The 22,007-nt window shown below is 49.4% G+C and overlaps 1 protein-coding gene across 1 annotated transcript in view; it reads left to right on the forward strand.

The window, feature by feature from the left end:
• XKR7 (XK related 7) overlaps positions 1 to 21,716 on the forward strand; it is a 46,611-nt gene extending 24,895 nt beyond the window's left edge. The window contains exons 2-3 of the mRNA XM_060277500.2: positions 17,786 to 17,985; positions 20,755 to 21,716. Of these exons, the coding sequence (XP_060133483.2) occupies positions 17,786 to 17,985; positions 20,755 to 21,716 (1,162 nt within the window). The remainder of the gene's footprint in view (positions 1 to 17,785; positions 17,986 to 20,754) is intronic.
• The last annotated feature ends 291 nt before the right edge of the window (positions 21,717 to 22,007 follow it).

Below are 22,007 nucleotides of genomic sequence, written 5' to 3' on the forward strand. Positions count from 1 at the left end.
TCTATGGAGCCGGTGTTCACAGACAGCTTCCGGGTCATGTCATGTGGCCAGCATGACTAAGCTGCTTCTGACGAAACCAGAGCAGTGCATGGAAACGCCGTTTACCTTCCCGCCGGAGCGGTGCCTACTGTATTTATCTACTTGCACTTTGGCGTGCTTTCGAACTGCTAGGTTGACAGGAGCCGGGACCAAACAATGGGAGCTCACTCCGTCGCAGGGATTCGAACAGCTGAGCTTTCGATCAGCAAGCCCAAGCGGCACAATGGTTTAACCCACAGCACCAGCCGCATCCCAAAAAAATACATAAATACAGAGCAGGTTTTGAACCTGGGACCTTCTGCCTGGAAAGTGTGGTCTCAAGTGCTATGTCCCTATTCTGCAGGCGCATACACCATGCAAACCTATCCTATTTTTAAGACTTTTTCCACCACCTGCTGTATCACTGGGTTCACTTAATCCGCAAGAACCTAACTTGCGCTGGCTTCTGAAAAGCAGCTGTGTTGACAAAGGGGCCATTTCCCTTTTTTTTTTTAAAAAAAAAAGTCCACTCTTGAGAATGTTTCATCTCGTAGCAGACATTGTTGTCCTTCTTACTGAATAGCCGTGACTCATGAGCCGACTCAGCAACATTTATTATCTGAATAGGCACTTATGAAGTAGTATGGAAGTCAGGGCAGAATCCTTGTGCATTCACAAAATGGGCTTTGTGTGCAGAAGGCCCCAGTTTCCATCCCTGGCAGCAGCATCGGGTAAGACTGGGGAAAGCTCAGTATCTGAAAGCCAGCAGAAATGCTGTGTTTATGGGCTCCTAGAATCATAGAGCTGTAGAGTTCGAAGGAACCCAGAGGGCGATCTAGTCCAGGCATCCCCAACCTTCGGCCCTCCAGATGTTTTGGACTACAGTTCCCATCATCCCTGACCACTGGTCCTGTTGGCTAGGGATCGTGGGAGTTGTAGGCGAAAACATCTGGAGAGCCACAGGTTGGGGGTGCCTGATCTAGTCCACTGCCCTGCAATGCAAGAATCACAGCTAAGAAAACTTCCTATGCAGGAGAGTCCACTACCTTCTGTGGGAGTCTGTTCCACTGTTGAATAGCCCTTACTGTCAGAAAGTCCTTCCTGATGTTTAGTTGGAATCTCATTTCTTGTACTCTAAATCCATTGGTTCAGTCTTATCCTTTGGAGCAGGAGAAAACAAGCTGGGTTAATCTTCCATGTGACCACCCTATAGATATTTGAAGATGGCTGTCATATGATCGCTCAGGGGAGAGTGGAAAGGGACAAAGCAGAAAACACATGGGCTGCGAAAAGCACCATAGAATCGTAGAATTGTAGAGCTTAGAAGGGACCCCAAGGGACATCCAGTCCAACCCCCAGCAATAGCCCCCCCACCCTCTGTTTAAAAACGGCAAATGAAGAAGAATCCACCACCTTCTGAGGGAGCCTGTTCCACTGTAGAACAGCTCTTACTGTTAGAAAGTCCTTCCGGATGTTTAGTTGATATTTCCTTTCTTGTAACTTGAAGCCATTGGTTCAGGTCCTTCCCTCTGGACCAGGAGAAAACAAGCTGGCTCCATCTTCCATGTGACAACCCTTTAGATATTTGAAGATGGCTATCATTCTCTCCTCCCATCCTCCTCTTTTCCAGGCTAGACACACCCATCTCCTTCAACCACTCCCCATCAGGCTTGGTTTCCAGACCCTTGATCATCTTGGTCGCCCTCCTCTGCACACCTTCTAGCTTTTCAATATCGTCCTTAGACTGTGGTCCCCATGGGACTCCAGGTGGGGTCTAACCAAGGCAGAACAGAGCAGAAGACTTCCCTTGATCAGGGCATGAGACCTCTGTTGATGCCGCCTATAATTGTTCTTCTGACAGCTGTTTCTTCTCCAGGACTCATCTGTTCTACACAACTCTATATCAGCCTTCTGCCAACCTGATGCCCTCTGGATGATAGTAGTCTAAAACTGTGGTCCAAAACATCCAGATTGGCACCAGGTTGGCAAAAGGCTGTCCTGTCACTATCAGGGTTATCTTCATTTGCACCCATATCCGTTAGCAGAGAGGTCTGGACCCAGCAGGGCGAATGAGATGAGAGGCAGCAGGGTGTGGAGAGAGACAGAGGGCAGAGAGGCACAGACAGCGGCTCATGCTTGTCCTTTGCACATCGCAAAAGGAGGCACTGGCTGAATGTGCTTTTAACAGATCACATCCATCTCTCTGCTGTGCTCTCTGATTTTTAACTCCTGACAATGATGCTATGAAGCAAAGAAATGTGGGTCCCTATGGCATTTCTAGCTGAAATAGCCAAGCAACAGGAACACAGAGAGCTGGGTGCTGTATTATTATTATTATTATTATTATTAATTTTATTTCTTTACACATTATGCACTCCTTTGCCACAGGCAACTCAAAACGATCTAGAAGGAAAGGAAAGGGAAAGGAAACCACACATATATTAAAACCAAGGGAGGGAGGGACAAAAGCATTAAAACATTTAAGTTCCTAGATTGTCCAAAGCCAAAGGCCCGGTTAAAAAGGAATGTTTTTGGTCGGTGCCTGAAGATATGTAATGATGCTGCTGTCAGGTGAGCTTCTCTGGGGAGAGCATTCCACAAACGGAGAGCCTGTTCTTATGTTTTGCCAACAACACACGGAGAAGGGAAATCAGGTACTGTATTTTAAAGCACATCCGTAGTAACCCTTGGTGCTAAAAATTGAGCATTCTGAGCACCTCCTCTCCGAAAGCAAGAGCAACTTTCTGCTTCTCACGGTCGCAAGAGAAAATACAAGCATGCTACTTGCGAATCTTTGGAAATTACTTCTTCTTTGACAATCACTCGTAGCCAAGTAAGATTGTCTTCCATAAACACGGTTTTAACAATGCGTCCGTAAGTGAGTGTGGAGGCCAATTCTGGACCCACACATCCTTCCACAGTGGGGAAATTGGTTCCCGGGCGGGAGTTAATCACGGTGTAGATTTGCCAAGCGTGCCTTCCTCTTAAAACGTTTCTCCCTTTCGTCCTGATTTCAAGTGTCTTCAGATACTGAAGTGTGCATGCACACGAAAGCTCATACCAAAATAAAAACTTAGTTGGTCTTTAAGGTGCTACTGAAGGAATTTTTTTTATTTTGTTTCGACTCAGACCAACACGGCTACCTACCTGTAACTTCAAAGTCCATGACACCTTTGGTAAAGGCTGTTCTCCAACTGGAGCGCTCGCAGGCCAGTGTTTCCCAGTTGTCAGTGTTTATACTACATTTTTTTAAGATTTGCCTTGAGACAGTCTTTAAACCTCTTTCGTTGACCACCAGCATTACGCTTTCCATTTTAAAGTTCGGAATAGAGTAGTTGCTTTGGAAGACGATCATCAGGTATCCGCACAACATGACCAGTCCAACGAAGCTGATGTTGAAGAATTGTTGCTACCACATTGGTGATCTTTGCTTCATCCAGTACACTGGCATTAGTTCGCCTGTCTTCCCAAGTGATGTGTAAGATTTTTCGGAGACACCGCTGATGGAATCTTTCGAGGAGTTGGAGATGGTGTTTGATGTTGGAGACTCAGCCTGATTCACTCCATACCTGAGCAGCATCACCTTTAAAAAACACTTCTGTGTGATTTGGACCCTCACTGCAGTCTTGGTGATCTTAGGTCAGCATTCCCCAACCTGATGCCCTCCAGATTTTCTGAACCAATAACTCCTGTCCGCAAGTGACCAAATCTAGGGCTGCCATATGTCCAGATTTTCCTGGACATTACTGGGATTTCAAAGGAGGAATTGACACCCAGGGGGGGGGGGTTCTGGAAGGTGGCATTTTGTCATGGATCAATTCAGAAAAAAAGCTGGACAACTTTCAGATTTTCCTAAAAAGAAGAAGAAAAAAGCTCAACAAATGCTACCCGAAAATCACAACAGTCTGGAAGTGCCCTAGATAGGACAGGCTGCCTGTGGTTAGGAAAGATGTGCTCTGTGCATAATTCCAGGCTCTTTATTAATATTTCACATGCTCCAGGGCATAGCTTGGGCATTGAAAGGTCACATGAAGCCGCAAGTTACGCCAGCTGCTAAATTTAGCAGCTTGAGCCAAACTCTGTATTAAATCTTAAGAGTTGGTTCCCCCACCCGCTGCAACCTAGCTGCTGAAGCCAGAGAAGCCGGCCACTGGGTTTCCAGACCACCACATGGCAGTAATTGGGACATAATGACGCTGGAAATGTGGCTATTAAAATCACATTGTTTGCTGACAAGACGGGCCCTGTTCACTTGTCAACACTTGCTCGGCCCTTTCACGACTCACAGCAGGAGAGACTTGAAACCATCTGGGGGGGGGGGGAGAAAGGGGTGGAGGGATGACTGAAAGTTGCTGATTAAAGCGGGGAGGGGGAAATCAAAGGGGTTATTATGGGCCGCTTGCAAGGCGGCCCTTTTGTGCTTGGGGAGAAACCACCTTTCACTTGCTGCACGAATCTCTTGCTAAAAGCCATTCCAAAGCCGGAAGAAAAGGTTGGAGTCGTGTGTGAGAAAGAGCTGGAGAGGGAGAGGGAGGGGAGAAATATTTGGCAGAGTTTGCACAGAATACTCTGCGGTTAGCACATGCTATTACACGGCTCTACAGATCAGAGCCCAGTGTCATAGTTTCCCTTAAGGCCATGCCTCTTCTTTTTCAATTTGTTCCGGGCCTGAGTTTCCCGGGCCGTGTTTTCCTGTTCGTTCCTCCTATAATCAATAGGACAGCACTTTTCATGCTGTCTCCACCTTCAGTCCTGCCCACTCAGGACAGGGAGCCAGAGAATCAGAAAACCGGATAATCAGAAAGCCGGATGAACAGGCAATCGTTTGACATATACAAAATGAGCTGGGACCTTTCCAACGTGTATTTTTAAAGGCAGAAAATAAAGCTGTGATTGGAGCCATCACAACCAATCAAAACAAATGAGTGGGACACACACACACAGAGAGAGAGAGCTCATATAGCGTTGAATTGTAATTCTTATACGAGTGCCAGAGGAAAGCAAAATAAGTACACAGAGAAAACTGGAAGTGCACTGCTGGGAGCTGGAAAGTCAACTGGAAAAATTATTCTGCAGGGATAGGTAAGCAAAGGAAGAAAAGGGGTTTGAGTGGACCATCAACAACACAGTTTCTGGGAAAGCAAATCCTGTTCAGGAGTTATTTTTAGGACTGGTTCAGAAGGGGGACAAATTTTCCTTTTGGATTTCTATGGATTGACATTTGTTCCAATTAAGCAGTAAGCAGTCAGACCCCACCTGGAGGCCTGTGTCCAGTTCTGGGCAGCACAGTTTAAGAAGGATATTGATAAGCTGGAAGGTGTGCAGGAGGAGGGTGACCAAGGTGATCAAGGGTCTGGAAACCAAGCCTGATGAGGAACAGTTGAGGGAGTTGGGGATGTTTAGCCTGGATAAGAGGAGATAATGATAGCCATCTTCAAATATCTAAAGGGTTGTCAAAAAGAATATGCAGCAAGCTTGTTTTCTGCTGATCCGAAGGAGAGGACCAAAACCAATGGCTTCAAGTTACAAGCAATGAGATTCTGACTAAACATAGAATCATAGAGTTGGAAGAGACCACAAGGGCCACCCAGTCCAACCCCCTGCCAAGCAGGAAAAACCATCAAAGCATTCTTGACATATGCCTGTCAAGCCTCTGCTTAAAGACCTTCAAAGAAGGAGACTCCACCACACTCCTTGGTAGCAAATTCCACTGCCGAACAGCTCTTACTGTCAGGAAGTTCTTCCTACCGGTAATGTTTAGGTGGAATCTTCTTTATTGAAGTTTGAATCCATTGCTCCGTGTCTGCTTCTCTGGAGCAGCAGATAACAATCTTTCTCCCTCCTCCATATGACATCCTTTCATATATTTGAACATGGCTATCATATCACCCCTTAACCTTCTCTTCTCCAGGCTAAACATACCCAGGAAAAACACATCAGGAAGGACTTTCTGACAGCAAGAGCTGTTTGACAGTGGAACGGACTCCTTCAAGAGGTGGTGGACTCAGGGGCGTAGGAAGGGGAGGCGGTGGGGGGAAGTCCGCCCCAAGTGTCATCCCTGAGGGAGGTGACAACTGCCCCCCCTCCTGGCTGATCACCACGCTGCCCCCCCCTGGATGGATTGTCGCATCACCACCACCCCAGGCAGATTGCCGTGCGGATCGCCCCAAATGGGTGCCAATCGCTGAGCCAATTGCCCCCCCCCCGGGCGGATCACCATGCCGCCCCCTGGCTCCAGGTGACCCCCTTGCAGACCAGAATGCCTGCCTGAGATGGAGGGGGGCTGCCTCCTCCCCAAGTCATTACACCTGCTGCTCCCCCAACATAACCTGCGCCTTGAAAAGCAGATGTTGAGCTTGGCATCTTCCTTGGTGGCAACGGGCATGCCCTTGGCGCTTCTCATCCAGCTGCTTCCTAGAGCATTGCGCCGCTGCAGCGTTCTGGACATATTTGAATGCCCGGGAAGCTGTCCAAAGCCCATTAAATCCTCATTCTCCCCCTCCCCCCGCATTTCTCTCTGAATATTTGAAGTCTGGGATTAACAGAGTCTGTCACATGTCAGTGTCCTTGGTATTGCAGCCGTCCAGAGCACCGGCTGACAGCTCAAGAGCAGGGCTTCCAGGCTGCCTCGGCTGCTCTTGACCCCGCGATGGTTTTGAACTGGCCTTGCTGGTCCTTTTCTGTGCCCTGACTCTATGGGGGAGGCTTCCCCTCCTCTCTGCCTTTTGCTGCCTCCCCTTTCCACTCCACGTTCCCCAGCTGCTGAGGGGCTCTTCTGTTGCTGAGATGTATTAGTTGGGTGAGGTGTCAATGCAAGAACATCCGCTGCGGACCATTTTTCTATCGGATGCTCAGGAGTCCCAATGGAAAGTAGTTGATTGTCAGGAAAGAGAAAAGGACCTAGCAATACAGTGAAAGGCAGTGTGGTATAATGGTTAAAGTGTTGGACTAGGAGATCAGGGTTCAAATCCCAGCTCACTGGGTGTGACCTTGAGGGCCAGTCACAGCCTTTCAGCCTAACCTACCTCATAGGGTTGTTTTGCAGATTAAGTGGGGAGACAGAACCACATGCCCCCCTTGAACTTGTTGGAGGGGGAAAAGGTGGGATATAAATTCCATAAATAACACAAGTCTTTTTAAGGATTCCTGACATCGATTCTGCTTCCATCGCCCTTTGCCAACCCGGTGCCCTCCAGATGATTCTGAGTACCACTCCCATCAGTCTGAACGGTGTGCATTGTAGTCCGAAACATCTTCAAACATCTCAAAGGCTGTCACGTGGAAGAGGGAATTCTCCTGCTCTGGAGGTAGGACTCGAACCAAGGGCTTCAAGTAGCAAAAAGAAGATTCCAACTAAACATCAGGAAGAACCTTCTGACAGTAAGAGCTGTTCAACAGTGGAACAGACTCCCTTGGGAGGTGGTGGACTCTCCTTCCTTGGAGGTTTTTAAGCAGAGGTTGGATGGCCACCTGTCAGGGTGAGATTCCTGCATTGCAGGGGGTGGGACTGGATGACCCTCGGGGTCCCTTCCAGCGCTACAGTTCTATGATCCTCGACAGTGATGTGGAGTGGGTAGAGCTCTGTTGGAGTAGAGTGTGCCAAAGTACCTGTTCCAAAACTCCACCTTAAATGTGCTTTGGGATCTTGTAGGAGCCAATGTAAAATAGGAGTGGAAATGGACCAAGAGGCATTCGAAAGGATTTGTTGGAAAGGTGATCTGGGGGGGTCTTCCAATGCCTCCTCTCTGTCTCCTGTGAAAGGTGCAAAATATGTTCATCCATGGGAGGATGGTGAGAGAACAGGCTTTTTTTTTTACCATGTCAAACATTAGATCGTAAACTTGCACCTCTGTTTGCTTGAAGAAGACACATTCTTAAAGGGGGAGAAAATTATGGATTTTGTGTCCTTCCTTATTGGGGGGGGTGTCAGTTATCTCTGAAGCCAGAATGCCAGCTCTTAGGTTCCCAGAGTCACAAGTAATTTCGAGGTTACAGGGGGACTGTTTCCCACAATGCAGTGCAACATGAGCAAGACAAGTCCGTTCTAATGAACCAGACAAAAAAGTCATGTCACTACACCATGCTGAGGACAGGGGGAAACCACTATTTTAAAATGTAGCAGTAGCAGCAGCTGTCCTACTAGGAACATGGCCTCCACTGTGGTGGCACCCTTGCGAGTGAAATGCTCTCCTGCAGAGACGCCTGTCTGACACCTTACCTGGATGCTACTTGGGCGCCACATGAAGATCTTTTTAGTCCGTTACTCCTTTTAATCTAAGCAGTTTTGTTGCCATGAGATATTTGCAGTTTTTTTGAAGATTCTTTTAATCTATACTAGTGTTTTCGTTGTTCCTGGGACACCCTGAGAATGTATTTGAAGGGTGGGATATAAACTCCAGTATTTAATTAGCTGTATGGGAGGAGATGATTTGGTACAACAATGGCAGATAGCTTTCCTTCAAGCCTTCCTCCTCTAGATCTTATTCCAGTTCTAGTTCCTAACAGACACAAAAAAACTAGGAGCAAATTAAGCCTCTCTGTTTATCGCCTTGTTTCTTTGATCCTTTTGGATACGCAGATTGCGATATGCATCTTTACAGATTAAAATTTGCAACTCAAGTGTGTGCCTGCTTTCTTGGAAGAAAGTATCACTTACTCTCTGGTAGGGCTGCAGATCCGCGCTTATGCCATAGTGGAGTCAAATAAAAATGTGTTGGTCAGCCAAATGCAGCCAAAACCAAACTTTGGTCGTGTGAGAGATGAATCCCACATGTAGATTGTTGTGTGTGACAACCCTCCATGCGTGTAAAATTGCTGCATAAACACGCAGCAATTTATATGCATAATTGCTACTTAATTTCCCTCGAGGATAACTCTGGCGGAGGGGATTTGTCATGTTCGGGACTGTCTGCTTATTTAAGGTACTTATATCCCACCTTTTACGGTATAAGCCTCACAAGGCAGCTTATAACAAGGAATAAATACAATGTTTATTGAACCCTCAAAACAAACGGATGAATTAAAAACTAAAATAGGAAAGTAGCATAAAACCATCAGTAAATCCCTTGCGACGTTTTAAAAAAAGTTTTTAAAATGTGCATGCCGCACAACTTGCATGAGTGATACGAGCGGCATGTGTGCGACGCGTCAGCAGGTTGCATGACGCCGGCCTCCTCAATCATGGGGACAAGCTGGCGTGCCTGGACTGTGGAGACCAATAGGGGAGAGACATGTTTTGTTGCAGCTGGGGCAGATGAAGGTGTCCAGTTTTGCTGATGCAGATGCACCGTGGCGTTCTTTTCTCTGTGGTCATTCCTAGCGGTCATCCCTCCTCTGGTCACTGCTATGGATGCACGGCCTGCCTGTCTCCAGGCACTGCAGTCTTATGATGTTCTAAAAGGGACCCCTGACCATTAGATCCAGTCGTGACCGACTCTGGGGTTGCGCGCTCATCTCGCATTATTGGCCGAGGGAGCTGGCGTATAGCTTCCAGGTCATGTGGCCAGCATGACAAAGCCACTTCTGGCGAACCAGAGCAGCACATGGAAACGCCGTTTACCTTGCCGCTGTAGCGGTTCCTATTTATCTACTTGCATTTTGACGTGCTTTTGAACAGCTAGGTTGGCAGGAGCTGAGACCAAGCAACGGGAGCTCACCCCGTCACAGGGATTCGAACCGCCAACCTCCTGATCAGCAAGCCCTAGGCTCAGTGGTTTAACCCACAGCGCCACCTGGGTCCCATTATGTTCTTACGTTACATTAAAAGCAGAGGGGGGGGGGCACATAGGATCATTGTCACGAACAGATGGTCAGGTCAGCTGATTGCTTCCAAAGATTCCCCTTTTGTCCAGTGATAGACAGACCACGTTCCCACGTTCCCTGGGGGGTGCTATCTGCCCATCCCCTGGTGCTCCACACCCCCACAACAAGCCTCTCTGAAGGCTGTTTCAGACTCCCTTTAAGCCTTCCATCGAGCCAGAGTCACACTGACTAAGGAGCCTTGACTTATGGTGGCAGGTGAGAAAATGATCCCTGCCGACTTGCCGGAGGCATCTAGACCCTCATGCGCAGAAGGCCATTTGGCAGGCCCCCCTGGTGTCTCGGAGCAGTGGGGCTGACAAGCTCAGCCTTCTGCCTCCCCTCCTGCAGCCCTCTTTAGAGCTGATGTATGGGGCGAAAGTGCTGGAATAAGGTTTTCTCCTTGCCCTCGGTGCCTAATGGAGTCGACTGGGAGCGTTTTATGGATCCGATATAAAAGCCATCCGTTTGGGTGACAGGTTTACTAGGTCTGGAGGGACTCAGGGAGCTTTATGGCCCCTGTACCTCTTGCTTAATCCTTCTCCTTTCGCAGTCATCATCTCTCCCCTTTCACAAAGGCAGGAATCCCTTTCGGTACAGAAGGGGCACAGGAAACAAGACTCTCTTTCCCTCTCCTCCTCCCCCCCCCTCCCGCTTCACAAAGTGCATAGTTAAACAATGCAACTTGCTCCCCCAGGAGGCAGTGAAGGCCACCAACCCAGATGGCTTTTAAAGAGGATGAGACAAATTCAGGGAGGAGGAGAGGGCTGTCAATGGCTACTACTAGCCTGGATGGCTCTGCTCTGACTCCACAGTTGCATACAAATTTATATGCAGATGTGCAAATTTACAAAGAATCGGTAGAATTTACATTTCGCGGCATGCAAACACATTGATTTCCCCTCCAAATCACACTAGATACATTTTCCGATTCATTTGCACCGCTTCCCAGATCATGCAGTATCAGTTCAATTTATTTAACCATTACTCCCAATTAATTCCCCATGCAGACGATCTATTCTGGATCCTGCTCCGCAATCAATTTCTCTTCATTTGCCCCCCCCCCCGGTTTGTGGATATTGCATCATTACCCCTCCCCCTAATTAAATTAAAGTCACAACTAATGGGGTGCTCACTGAGGTTTCCTGCAAGTGGTGGAGGGGTTTTGTTTTATTATTATTTTACTCTGAGACAAGGTGGCCCGTGGTGGCCTTTCTTCTTTGATAATAAAAATAACTTAAACCAGAGCGCAAGCCTGGCTGCCGCCATTGCTTTCCCCATGCACTTGTGGTTTTAGCGCTGCATAGCACACGGCAGTGACAGCTCAGCAGCACACTTGCCTTTGCTAAAGAGTTTAAAAGAAGAAGAAGAGGTTTTTTCACTGCACAGCTGATGTGTGCTGCTAGCACTTGGCTCACACACACAAGCAAAAACACACACAGAGATCCACTGACAACAGGATTTGGGCTAGACCCAAAAGACCCAGGGCATAGATTCCAAGGAAGCTGCCTTGTGTTTGTTTGTTGGGTTGGTTGCATTTATATATCACCTTTATCTTCCAAGGATTTCAAGGTGGTCATTCTCCTCCTCCCCATCTCATCCTCACAACAACCCTGTGAGGTAGGACAGGCTGAGAGATCATAGAGTCATAGAGTTGGAAGAGACCACAAGGGTCATCCAGTCCAACCCCTTGCCAAGCAGGAAACACCATCAAAGCATTCCTGACAGATGGCTGTCAAGATGGTGACTGGACCAAGGTCACCTAGTGTGCTTCATCGCTGCGTGGGGATTTGAACCCTGCATCACACTCAGTATTGTCTACACTGGCTGGCAGTGGCAATCCAGGATTTCTGGCAGGAGTCTCTTCCAGCCCTACCTGGAGGCATCATCAGCGATTGAACCTGGGGCCTTTTGCTTGCAAAACACATCGTCTGCCACTAAGCAATGGCGCCCAACCCTCCTTTAATAACACCCTTGCACCAAGTCCTTGCTCATGCACACCTCTCCTTTTCGTAGCCAGACAAGTTTAATGTCAACTGAATAATTCAAGAGCTGCTGTCTAGAATGCAGAGCTAGAATGGAAATTCTGGCTGGGATTGCCCTGCAGAGAGGGAATCAGGACTCTGTTGGCCACAACACCCCATTGGGTTGAGTGACCTTGGGTCAAGCTTTAAAAAGCCTCTGTTGCATCGCTGTGAGAGGACAGACTGGAGAGGAATGGAACAAAGTCCTCCTTCACGCAGCGCATTGTTAAACTATGGAACTCTCTTCCACAGGAGGCAGGGATGGTCACCAACTTGGATGGCTTTAAACGAGGATTAGACAAATTCATGGAGGAGGAGAGGACTATTGGTGGCTACTAGCCAGGGTGTCTATACTCTGCCACCACAGATGGCAACAGGAGTGCCAACATGGCCCCATGACTGTGGGTATCCGGGGCCATGGGTGCCATGCAGATGGCCTTGGCACCAAATATTTGTGGGTGCCTGGAGGCAGCAATGCTTCTGAATGCCAGTTTCTGGAAACCACAAGTGGGGAGAGTTGCTCTTGTGCTCGGATCCTGCTTGCAGGTTCCCCACAGGCCATTGTGAGAACAGGATGCTGGACTAGATGACCAATTGGCCTCATCCAGCAGGCCCTTCTTATGTTCTTAGTCCATGTACAGTCTTGGTGTTTTATGGCAAGAACTGGGGAGCCAGGGGTTCTGCTAAACTGGAGAAGCGACATGGAGCAGTCAGCTCTCCCCAGCAGAAAAAAACTGTTAAGAGGAAGAGGCTGAGGCGGGGGGGGGGGGGCTTGAATCCGTTCCAAACATGCCCTGGAACAAAATCTCTCCCAGTGCTCTCATTTGGAAATGTACCTTAGCTCAATCAAAACATGGTTTAATATTCACAGGACGAAAATAGTTCCTTGCTGGAGCGTAAATAGAAAGTTCAACCTGTTTGAAAATGCCCCCCCTCCCCCTTCACATGTGCTGCAATCTACGCTTCGCTGAAGTCAAGAGCAAAACTCATACTGATTTTTAATTACAGTTTTCTGACGGCTTTTGTTTGTGTGTCCGTCCGCCTCCCCCGCCCCCCCGGCAGTCTGAAATGTTCCATTGTGTGTCCATCATGACAATTTAGAAAATCTGCCCACCCCACACTCTTCTCCACCCCAGTCTCTTTTTCTCTTATGCTGGCATAGAATTCCGATTAATTTCTTGGGGAGAGAGAGAGAGAGAGAGTCTTCTAGTGGCACCTTAAAAACTTTCAAAGTTCTTGTGGGATGAACCTTTGTGAATTACAGTCCGCTTCATCAAAAGCACGCAGTGCTGTCCTGCAGTACAAATATCTGTGTCTGTCTGGGTGGGGCAGAGGATGATAAACCATGAGGTCAGTAAACAAAATGCCAAAAAGTACAGACAATTACAGCATCCCTGAAATCATGCATATATGTACTTGCAAGCCAGGATAGAATTTAATGCATCTGGTGAAGCGACTGCAGTCCCTGAAGTCTTATGCCATTATCACAGAATCGTAGAGTTGGAAGGGATCCCAAGGGACATCTGATCCAACCCCCTGCAATGCAGGAATCTCAACTACGGTAGATCATACATGACAGATGACCATCCAACCTCTGCTTAAGAATCTCCTTGCCCACAACCTCCCAATATAGTCCTTTCCGCTATTGAACAACTCTTGCTGTCAGAAAGTTCCTCCTGATGTTTAGTCAGAGTCTCCTTTCTTGTCACTTGACTATTGGTTTGGGTCCCACCCTCAAGAGCAGGAGAAAGCAAGCTTGTTCCATCCTCCATGTGACGGCCCTTTTGATAGTTGAAGATGGCTATCATATCTTCTCTCAGTCTCTTCTTTTTCTAGGCTAAACATACTCAATTCCTCAATTACTGTACTGTACTATAAACATTTGAGTGCTCACTGGAAGGACAGATCGTGAAGCTGAGGCTCCAAGACTTTGGCCACCTCATGAGAAGAGAAGATGCCCTGGAAAAGACCCTGATGTTGGGAAAGATGGAGGGCACAAGAAGAAGGGGACGACAGAGGACGAGATGGTTGGACTGTGTTCTCGAAGCTACGAACATGAGTTTGCCCAAACTGCGGGAGGCAGTGCAAGACAGGAGTGCCTGGCGTGCTCTGGTCCATGGGGTCATGAAGAGTCGGACACGACTAAATGACTAAACAACAACAACTATAAACATTGCTCCTCATAAAGCTTAGTTTTCCAGGCCCTTGATCATCTTGGTTGCCCTCCTCTGCACATGTTCCAGCTTGTCAACATCCTTTCTAAAATGTGAGGCCAACTTCTGTGGATGCAGCCTAGAATAGCATTAGCTTTTTTTGCTGCTGCATCACAGTGCTCCCCCAAAGACCTTAGAGCCCAGGCAGATTTGTATGGGAGGTTTGGGATAATACGGTCCTTCAGCTTTTTCCCTGCACTGCACTGGGCTCCAGGATCAGGTATAAATCTCACTTCTCTTTTTCTTTTTGTGGGAGAACGCTGCCATTTAGAATAGCCTGGGCCTAAGCCGTACATACATGAAATGGTGTTTGCCCCATCAGCGCCCCAAACAGTGACTTATGACATGCAGATGGATCAATATGTCACTTGCAGAGAGCCTGCGGCTGAACTGGCCTGGAATCTTTAGCACTGTGACGACGACGACAGAATATTTGCACTTGACTCTGTGCAACCTTTTCGGGTTCAGGGAACCTTTCAGAAAGATGGGGTGCAGGGAAAGCAGAGGTACGGTGGAAGCAGGGATGAGCGTGTCCATATTTGCAATAAACACCTAAAAGAAAAGCCTTTTTTTTGGGTAGCAGCAGAACTACGTCTCCCCCAAACACCTACACGAAGTGCAGATTGACGGGCAGATGGTCGACACAGTCCTCGGCAGCAGGAGCCAAGGATCCTTTCGTCATCCGGCCCTGCGAGGAGAACACTGCTACAGCTCCATGTGGCTCTGGGAGACCAGCTGTTCCTGCCTCCTTCTCTGGCACATTTGATCAGTGCAATGAGCTGCACCCGCTGTCTATAAAATCTCCTCCCCACCCCCTGCTCCCCATCACAGCACCCATTTGATGGGCATTTCACTAGAAGTCGGGTGAAGGTTCGTTCTGGAGCTGGCAGACCTAGAGGGAGACAGACAAATGTTCTACAGAAGTCCTTCCCTCTCCATATAAGCTAATTTTCTGCCTACAGCTGCCCTGAGGGGGGATCTACCTGCAACAGGTATGAGTGCCCCCTGGAGGACAGGAGACAGCAGTGCAAAGGAAGTGCAGGATGACCAACAGACACAAGCCTGCTCTGTTGGTAACAAGTTATGAGAGCGGCCTCTTTCGCCACCGCCTGGCATGGCTCATGGGCTTTTAAAGATGGCACACTCTCCTTCACTGGAGGTTTGTAAACAGAGGCTGGATGGTCACCTGGCAGGGAACCTTTACTCACGATTCCTACATTGCAGGGGGTTGGACTAGATGACCCTTGGGGACATTTCCAACTCTATGATTTTATGATTCTAAAAGTGAAAAGGATGGCGGGGAAAAAAACACTCCTGCTTGTTGATTTTCTTAAGGAGGAACGGAAACTGTCGCCCTGCCCTTCTGCCACCCCCTTGCCACCCCTGTTGAAGCATCCTTTACCTAGGTTGTGCTGTGGTGGCAATAGGAAGTGGTGGCAGTTTGAGGTGAGATCTTGTGAGATTTGGGGGGCGAGGCTCATGAGATCTCACTGGAAATCATAGGAGCAAACTCCTAGGAGCCAAAGTTCCTTCGTGCCGCCCCCCCCCCAAAAAAAACCACCACCACGAGGTTTACTCACATCAAAAGTCTTGCTAGGATGCATATGCATGTACAGTGATGAAAATCAGGCAGGCAATAATCCTAAAATGTTACAAATATCCATAGTTCAGTTCAACATGGAAATTGCTCTCTGGAGGAGAACGAAGATACTGTCTTCACTCAGTGCAAATTGGGAAAAGGGTAAAATAAAAAAATTCCTTCAGTAGCACCTTAAAGACCAACTAAGTTTTTATTTTGGTATGAGCTTTCGTGTGCATGCACACTTCTTCAGAAAAGGGTATGAGTGGCCGGCAGGTAGGGATTAACCCATTGTATTTTCCTCACCACCAGGTTTGGAAGTATAGAGTCCCCTCCATGCAGGTTCTGAAACAGCTTTGTCCCGGTTTGCAATCATGCCTTTGTGATTTTGTCTGCAAATCCTCCCACTGGGAGTTCGAGTCAGTGTCAGCACTACGGAGCTAGACAAATCAGTGTTCTGTCTCATCGTAAGGCAGCTTCCTCCAAGTGCCCTACCTCTGTTGGTGCTGCTTCTTCCCCCCCCCCCCCGTCCCCCCCCAGCCCGCTCAATCATCCAACTCAGGGGTTCCCAAACTAAGGCCCGGGGGCCGGATGCGGCCCAATCGCCTTCTAAATCCAGCCCGTGGGCGGTTCGGGAATCAGCATGATTTTACATGAGTAGAATGTGTCCTTTTATTTAAAACGCATCTCTGGGTTATTTGTGGGACCTGCCTGGTGTTTTTACATGAGTAGAATGTGTCCTTTTATTTAAAACTCATCTCTGGGTTATTTGTGGGGCATAGGGATTCATTCTTTTTTTTTCTTCAAAATATAGTCCAGCCCCCCACAAGGTCTGAGGGACAGTGGACCGGCCCCCCCTGCTGAAAACGTTTGCTGACCCCTGATCCAACTCAACCAGGATGCAGCTTCAGTACAGTATCTGAGAATGCATTTGCTCACATTAACCCTTTGTTCCCTGGGCACTTCCAATTCCTCTTCTCTTCCTTACTCCTAGTAAACTCCTAGGGCAGGGACCCGGTCTGCTAGCTCATGGGATTCGCATAGTGGTGCTGTGTGAACAATTGTGCAATGATTATTCCGGGGTATAAATTGTTGCTATCTTGTATGCTATCTTGTATGTTGCTATCTTTGTGTGGCCGTGGAATGGGAGGGTGTGCATTTACTGTATTTATTTAAACCAAACTGAGCAGAGGCGTGACCCACCCACTTAGAAGCCAAGTTTTCAGACAGCCTGGTAAAGCACAGGGGGGGAGGAAACTGAGACCCTCCCGTCCTTGCTGGACTACAATGTCAAGTATCCCTGACCGTTGTCCCATGTTGACTGCAGGGTGTTGATGGAAGCCGGAGTCCAATGACACCAGAGTGTTACAGGCCCCCCACCTTTGTAGCAGACTTTCAAGGAGGGCTCCAACTAGACTGATCAGAGCTTCTTGCTCAAAATGAGCAACCGAGCAGCAGTGGAGGAGGAAGTGTGGGGTGTGGGGTGTCGAGAGGTGGGGCGAACCACCTGGTGGTGCATGCGCAACTCCTGTGTGGATGGTGCACAAGCAGTGCCCAAATGGACGGTGCTCAAGCGGCAGCCTGTACGGACAACACATGCGCAGCAGCCTGTATGGGCGCCACGCGCCCTCGGTCGCTCTACAGCTGGAGGGGGGAGTGGGCCATCTTGTCACACCCCCCCAGGGTGGCACCCGGGGCGGACCGCCCCCCGCCCCCCTTCATACGCCCCTGCCAAGCAGGAGCCGCCAGTTATACGAGGCCAAATGCAACCATATTGGCTTAGTGCGATCACCTGATCGTTGCTGGGATGGAAACCACACTACACTTTCCAGCCAGCTGCAGTGGTGGCGCATCAGGCCAGCAGCTCCCTCTAGAGGTGCAAGGATAAGACTCCTGATCCCATTGCAATAATTCAGAGTTTGGTGCCTCCCCCCCACCCCAGGCAGGGTCGGCCCTACGGCAAGGCTGGGTGGCGCAGCGCTCCGCCCGCCAGACAGCCGCGCTGGGAAACGGGGCAGGGGGGGGCCGCTGGAGGGATCTTTCCACCACGGCACCAGGGCGCCAGGTATGCTTAAGACGGCCCTGCCCCCAGGCTTGCGGTTCTCCAGTCTTCACCTGCTGTCTTCCACATGCACCCTCCCTCTTCTGCGCAGGTACCTGCGGACCCTGTACCTGGGTCTCCAGAGCCGCTGGCAGTCGGAGCATCGCCGGCGGCACTTCTACTGGAGGATGATGTTCGAAAGCGCCGACATCAGCATGCTGCGGCTCCTGGAGACCTTCCTCAAGAGCGCCCCGCAGCTGGTGCTGCAGCTCAGCATCATGGTGCAGCAGAACAGGATTGATCCTTTGCAGGGTGAGTGGAGCCTTCTGAGAAGCCCCCTCCATGGATGAGATCAAAGCCCATCTAAGTGCAGCAGCCCTCACTAAACTGGGGGTGATTTAAGTTGATAGCACCTAAGTGCAGGAGTGCCTGCAAAACTGATCTGGAGGCCTTGTACTACAAGCCCACTTCTCCAAAAGATGGGTTGTTGATTTTTTTTTGCAATAAGGAAATTGGAAAATAAGATAAGATAAGATAAAGATAAGATAAGATAATCTTTATTGTCATTGCCCCCCTGCGGGAACAACAAAATTACTCGGCTGCTCCATCCACTCAGATAAGGCACTCCACATAAATTTAAGATAACTACAAAACATTAATTAAACAATACAATATGAAATGGCAAGTAAAAACAAGATGACTTCGAAGTCCAGACTTTCCATTTAAGGCCGAAATTGCTCCGGGGAAGAAACTGTTCTTGAGACGGCTCGTTCTCGCCTTCATTATTCTGTATCTCCAATGCGCTAGGAAAGTGTGGGATGACGCTGGCTTTGATGCAACCTCATCTAACCTCCCTAAAAACAAATGAGAACAAATGCTCCGTGAGCAAGTTGTCTGTTGCTCCCGTCAATAGGTTCCCGACCAAGTGATGGGAGGAGGATTTGATTCAGTAACTTGGGGTTCGGTGGGTGGGGAGCACAGCATCACTTTTGCCTTTCCCTAACTATCATAGGAACTGAGCATGCTGAGGCTTATTTCTGAGCAAACATGGCTAGAATCCCACTCTTTTTCACAGAGCCCTTTGCACAAATCCAGCTATCGTTTTGGGCAAGTGACGCTTGACTGCAACAGCATTTGCAGCTCAGATTGGTATTAACCATCAAGTCACTGCTGCAATTATTTCATCTCCCCCTTAGCATTTCTGTATTTTTAAAAAAAGAAAGAGAGAGGTAAAAAATGTTATAAAATAAAAAAAATTCCTTCAGTAGCACCTTAAAGACCAACTAAGTTTTTATTTTGGTATGAGCTTTCGTGTGCATGCACACTTCTTCAGATACAGTGAAATGGAAGTTTCCAGGCACTTATGTGGAGAAGGGGTGGGGAGGGGTGGGGATGGGGAGGGGGGATCACTCAGAAAGCTCATACGAAAGCTCATACCAAAATAAAAGCTCATACCAAAATAAAAACTTAGTTGGTCTTTAAGGTGCTAAGGAAGGAATTTTTTTTATTTTACTTCGATCCAGACCAACACGGCTACCTATCTGTAAAAAATGTTATATTTTCCACACCTTCAAAATTTTCAGAAATGTTGTATCTCTTCCTGTCCCTCAATCCTTTACCCTGTAGTGCTCGCTTTCTCCACCTTACTGTTGCTTCCTTGATGTACACCTGCAATTTTACCTCTTTCTTTCCATTTTCAGGCTGTCACCTTCTTTCTTTTCTCTCTCCATCTTCTCCGCATCCTCTACTCATGCTTCCTGTTTCCACAATAAAAACGACTATGCTGGGCTAGAGCATAGAATCATAGAATTGTAGGGTTGGAAGGGGTCCCCCGAGAGCCATGTAGTCCAACCCCCTGCAATGCAGGAATCTCAGCTAAAGCATCCATGACAAATGGCCATCCAACCTCTGATTAAAAACCTCCAAGGAATGAGAGTCTACAACCTCCCGAGGGAGACATTTCCACTGTCAAACAGCTCTTACCCTCAGAAAGGTCTTCCCGATGTTTAGCCAAAATCACCTTCTTGTCATTTGAATCCATTGGTTTGGGTTCTACTACCCCCTCCTGGAGCCGTGGAAAACAAGCTGGCTCCATCAACAGTTACAAGTCTCTTTAGTTTGGCGCAGTGCAAATGCACCTCCAGTGGGTTTTTTTTAAGAGGAGGCAAAACACAATGCTCTCTCCATACTTCCACAAATCTCTCCTGTGCCCCTCAGCTCCTCCACCTCTCACCCTAAGCAGGTCAAATGCTTCATAAGGAACAGATTCCTTCTCCCAGCAGTGGTCCGTCACAGGCATCACTGGGAGAGAGAAGGGCATGGTTCTGAAGGTGACAAAGAGGATCTCCTGCCATCGTGTTTGCACTGCACTGGCCTCCTGATAATTACAGGGTGTCCCCCCTCTTTGCTTTCCAAACTTCTCCACCCTCCTACAGCTCATCTCTCTCTGTGTGCTGTATATTTCATTGAGGTGGGCACGACCAGCATTACAGACGCGGCCACAAAATTGTGACCCAACCCCCTCTTATCTATTGATTTCCCTGTATCCCATGTTTTCTCAAAGGAGCTCAGGGTGGCACACACAATTCTCTCCCTCTGCATTTCATCCTCACAACAACCATGTGAGGCAGGTTAGGCTGGGAAGCAAGGACTGGCATCCAAGGTCACCCCCAGTGAGTTTCATGGCCAACAAGCGGGGACCTGAACCCCAGCCTCCCCCAAACCCTAGTCCAACACTCTAACCACCGCACCCACAGTTGGCTCCCTTCCCACCATGTTCTTGGGACTTCATCAACCATGACTCCGTTCTTCCTGCCTGTGTGTCTTTCTCACATGCACACAGACTCAGGCTACTACCAGCATTCTCCTGCTCATCCTTCCATCACTCCAGCCTCTCTCCATGACCTCTGTCTCCTGTCCTCCTCTTGGACACCAGCCTTCCTGCTGATCCACTCCTTTTCGCCTCCTGCCTCCACCTCCCTCTCTCTCTCTCTCCCCCTGCAATCCCTCAGTAAGACCGTTTCTCTCCCCCCTAATTCCCGGCTTTCCCTTTCTCTCTCTCTCTCTCTTTCGCCTGGGCAGGTCTCTCGGCTTCCGCCTCACTGGTGTCCCTGGCCTGGACGCTGGCTTCTTACCAAAAGGTGCTGCGGGACTCCCGGGAGGACAAGATGCCCATGTCCTACAAGGGGGCGGTGACGCAAATCCTCTGGCACCTCTTCACCATCGCCGCCCGGGCCATCGCCTTCGCCCTCTTCGCCTCGGTGTTCCACCTCTACTTTGGGATCTTCATTGTCACCCACTGGTGCATCATGACCTTCTGGATCATCCAGGGCGAGACGGATTTCTGCATGTCCAAGTGGGAGGAGATCATCTACAACATGGTGGTGGGCATCATCTACATCTTCTGCTGGTTCAACGTCAAGGAAGGCCGCAGCCGCTGCCGCATGTCCATCTACTATGTCATCATCCTGTCGGAGAACGCCGCCATGACGGGCCTCTGGTACTGGTTCAGGGACCCAAGCGGGGTCCCCGAGTCCAACGCCTTAATTGTCGTCTGCGTGGTCACCTCCAGCTTCGCCTTAGGGGTCTTCTTCATGTTCATCTACTACTGCCTCTTGCACCCCAACGGAACCATTTTTGGGCCGCACGGCGGGAGCTGCATGTGCGGCGAGGAGCCCACCGTGGTCCCTTGTGGGGCGGGCCCCCCGGCCGACGTCGTCACCAGCCCCCCACGCTCCTTGCCGAGGACTACAGGGGCCGAGAGGGAGGGCGTCCCGGGGGACAGAGACAGCTGCGTGCCGGTCTTCCAGGTGAGGCCCAGCGTGCCCCCCACCCCCGTCGCCCGGGCCCCACGGACAGAGGGGCCCGTCATCCGCATCGACTTGCCCCGCAAGAAATACCCCGCCTGGGACGCCCACTTCATCGACAGGCGCCTCCGGAAGACCATCCTGGCGCTAGAGTACACCTCGCCGGCGACTCCCCGCCTGCAGTACCGCACCGTGGGGGTCTCTCAGGAGCTGCTGGAGTACGAGACCACGGTGTAAAGCGGAGTCCCCCCTCCCATGGGGGCCTGGAGCCACACTGCAGGGGCCCTTCCCGACCCCGAGGGCCACGCCTGGCTCCTCAGCAGCCAGAGCGAGCTGGCCTTGTGGTCCTCTCCCCGCCATCTTTAGGGCGAGGCGACAGAGGCCCAGAAAGTAGCATCCTGACCCCAACTTTGATTTGGTCTTTCTTTCTCTCCCCCCAACTTACACACACACAGCACTGACAACTCCTCCAGAGACAGGGGTGAGCTTTATCGAGGCCAATTGGTGCTATCTCTCCTCTGCAGGCTC

Source organism: Zootoca vivipara, chromosome 7 (genome assembly GCF_965207765.1).
Source record: "Zootoca vivipara chromosome 7, rZooViv2.hap1.1, whole genome shotgun sequence".
NCBI classification, from domain to species: domain Eukaryota; kingdom Metazoa; phylum Chordata; class Lepidosauria; order Squamata; family Lacertidae; genus Zootoca; species Zootoca vivipara.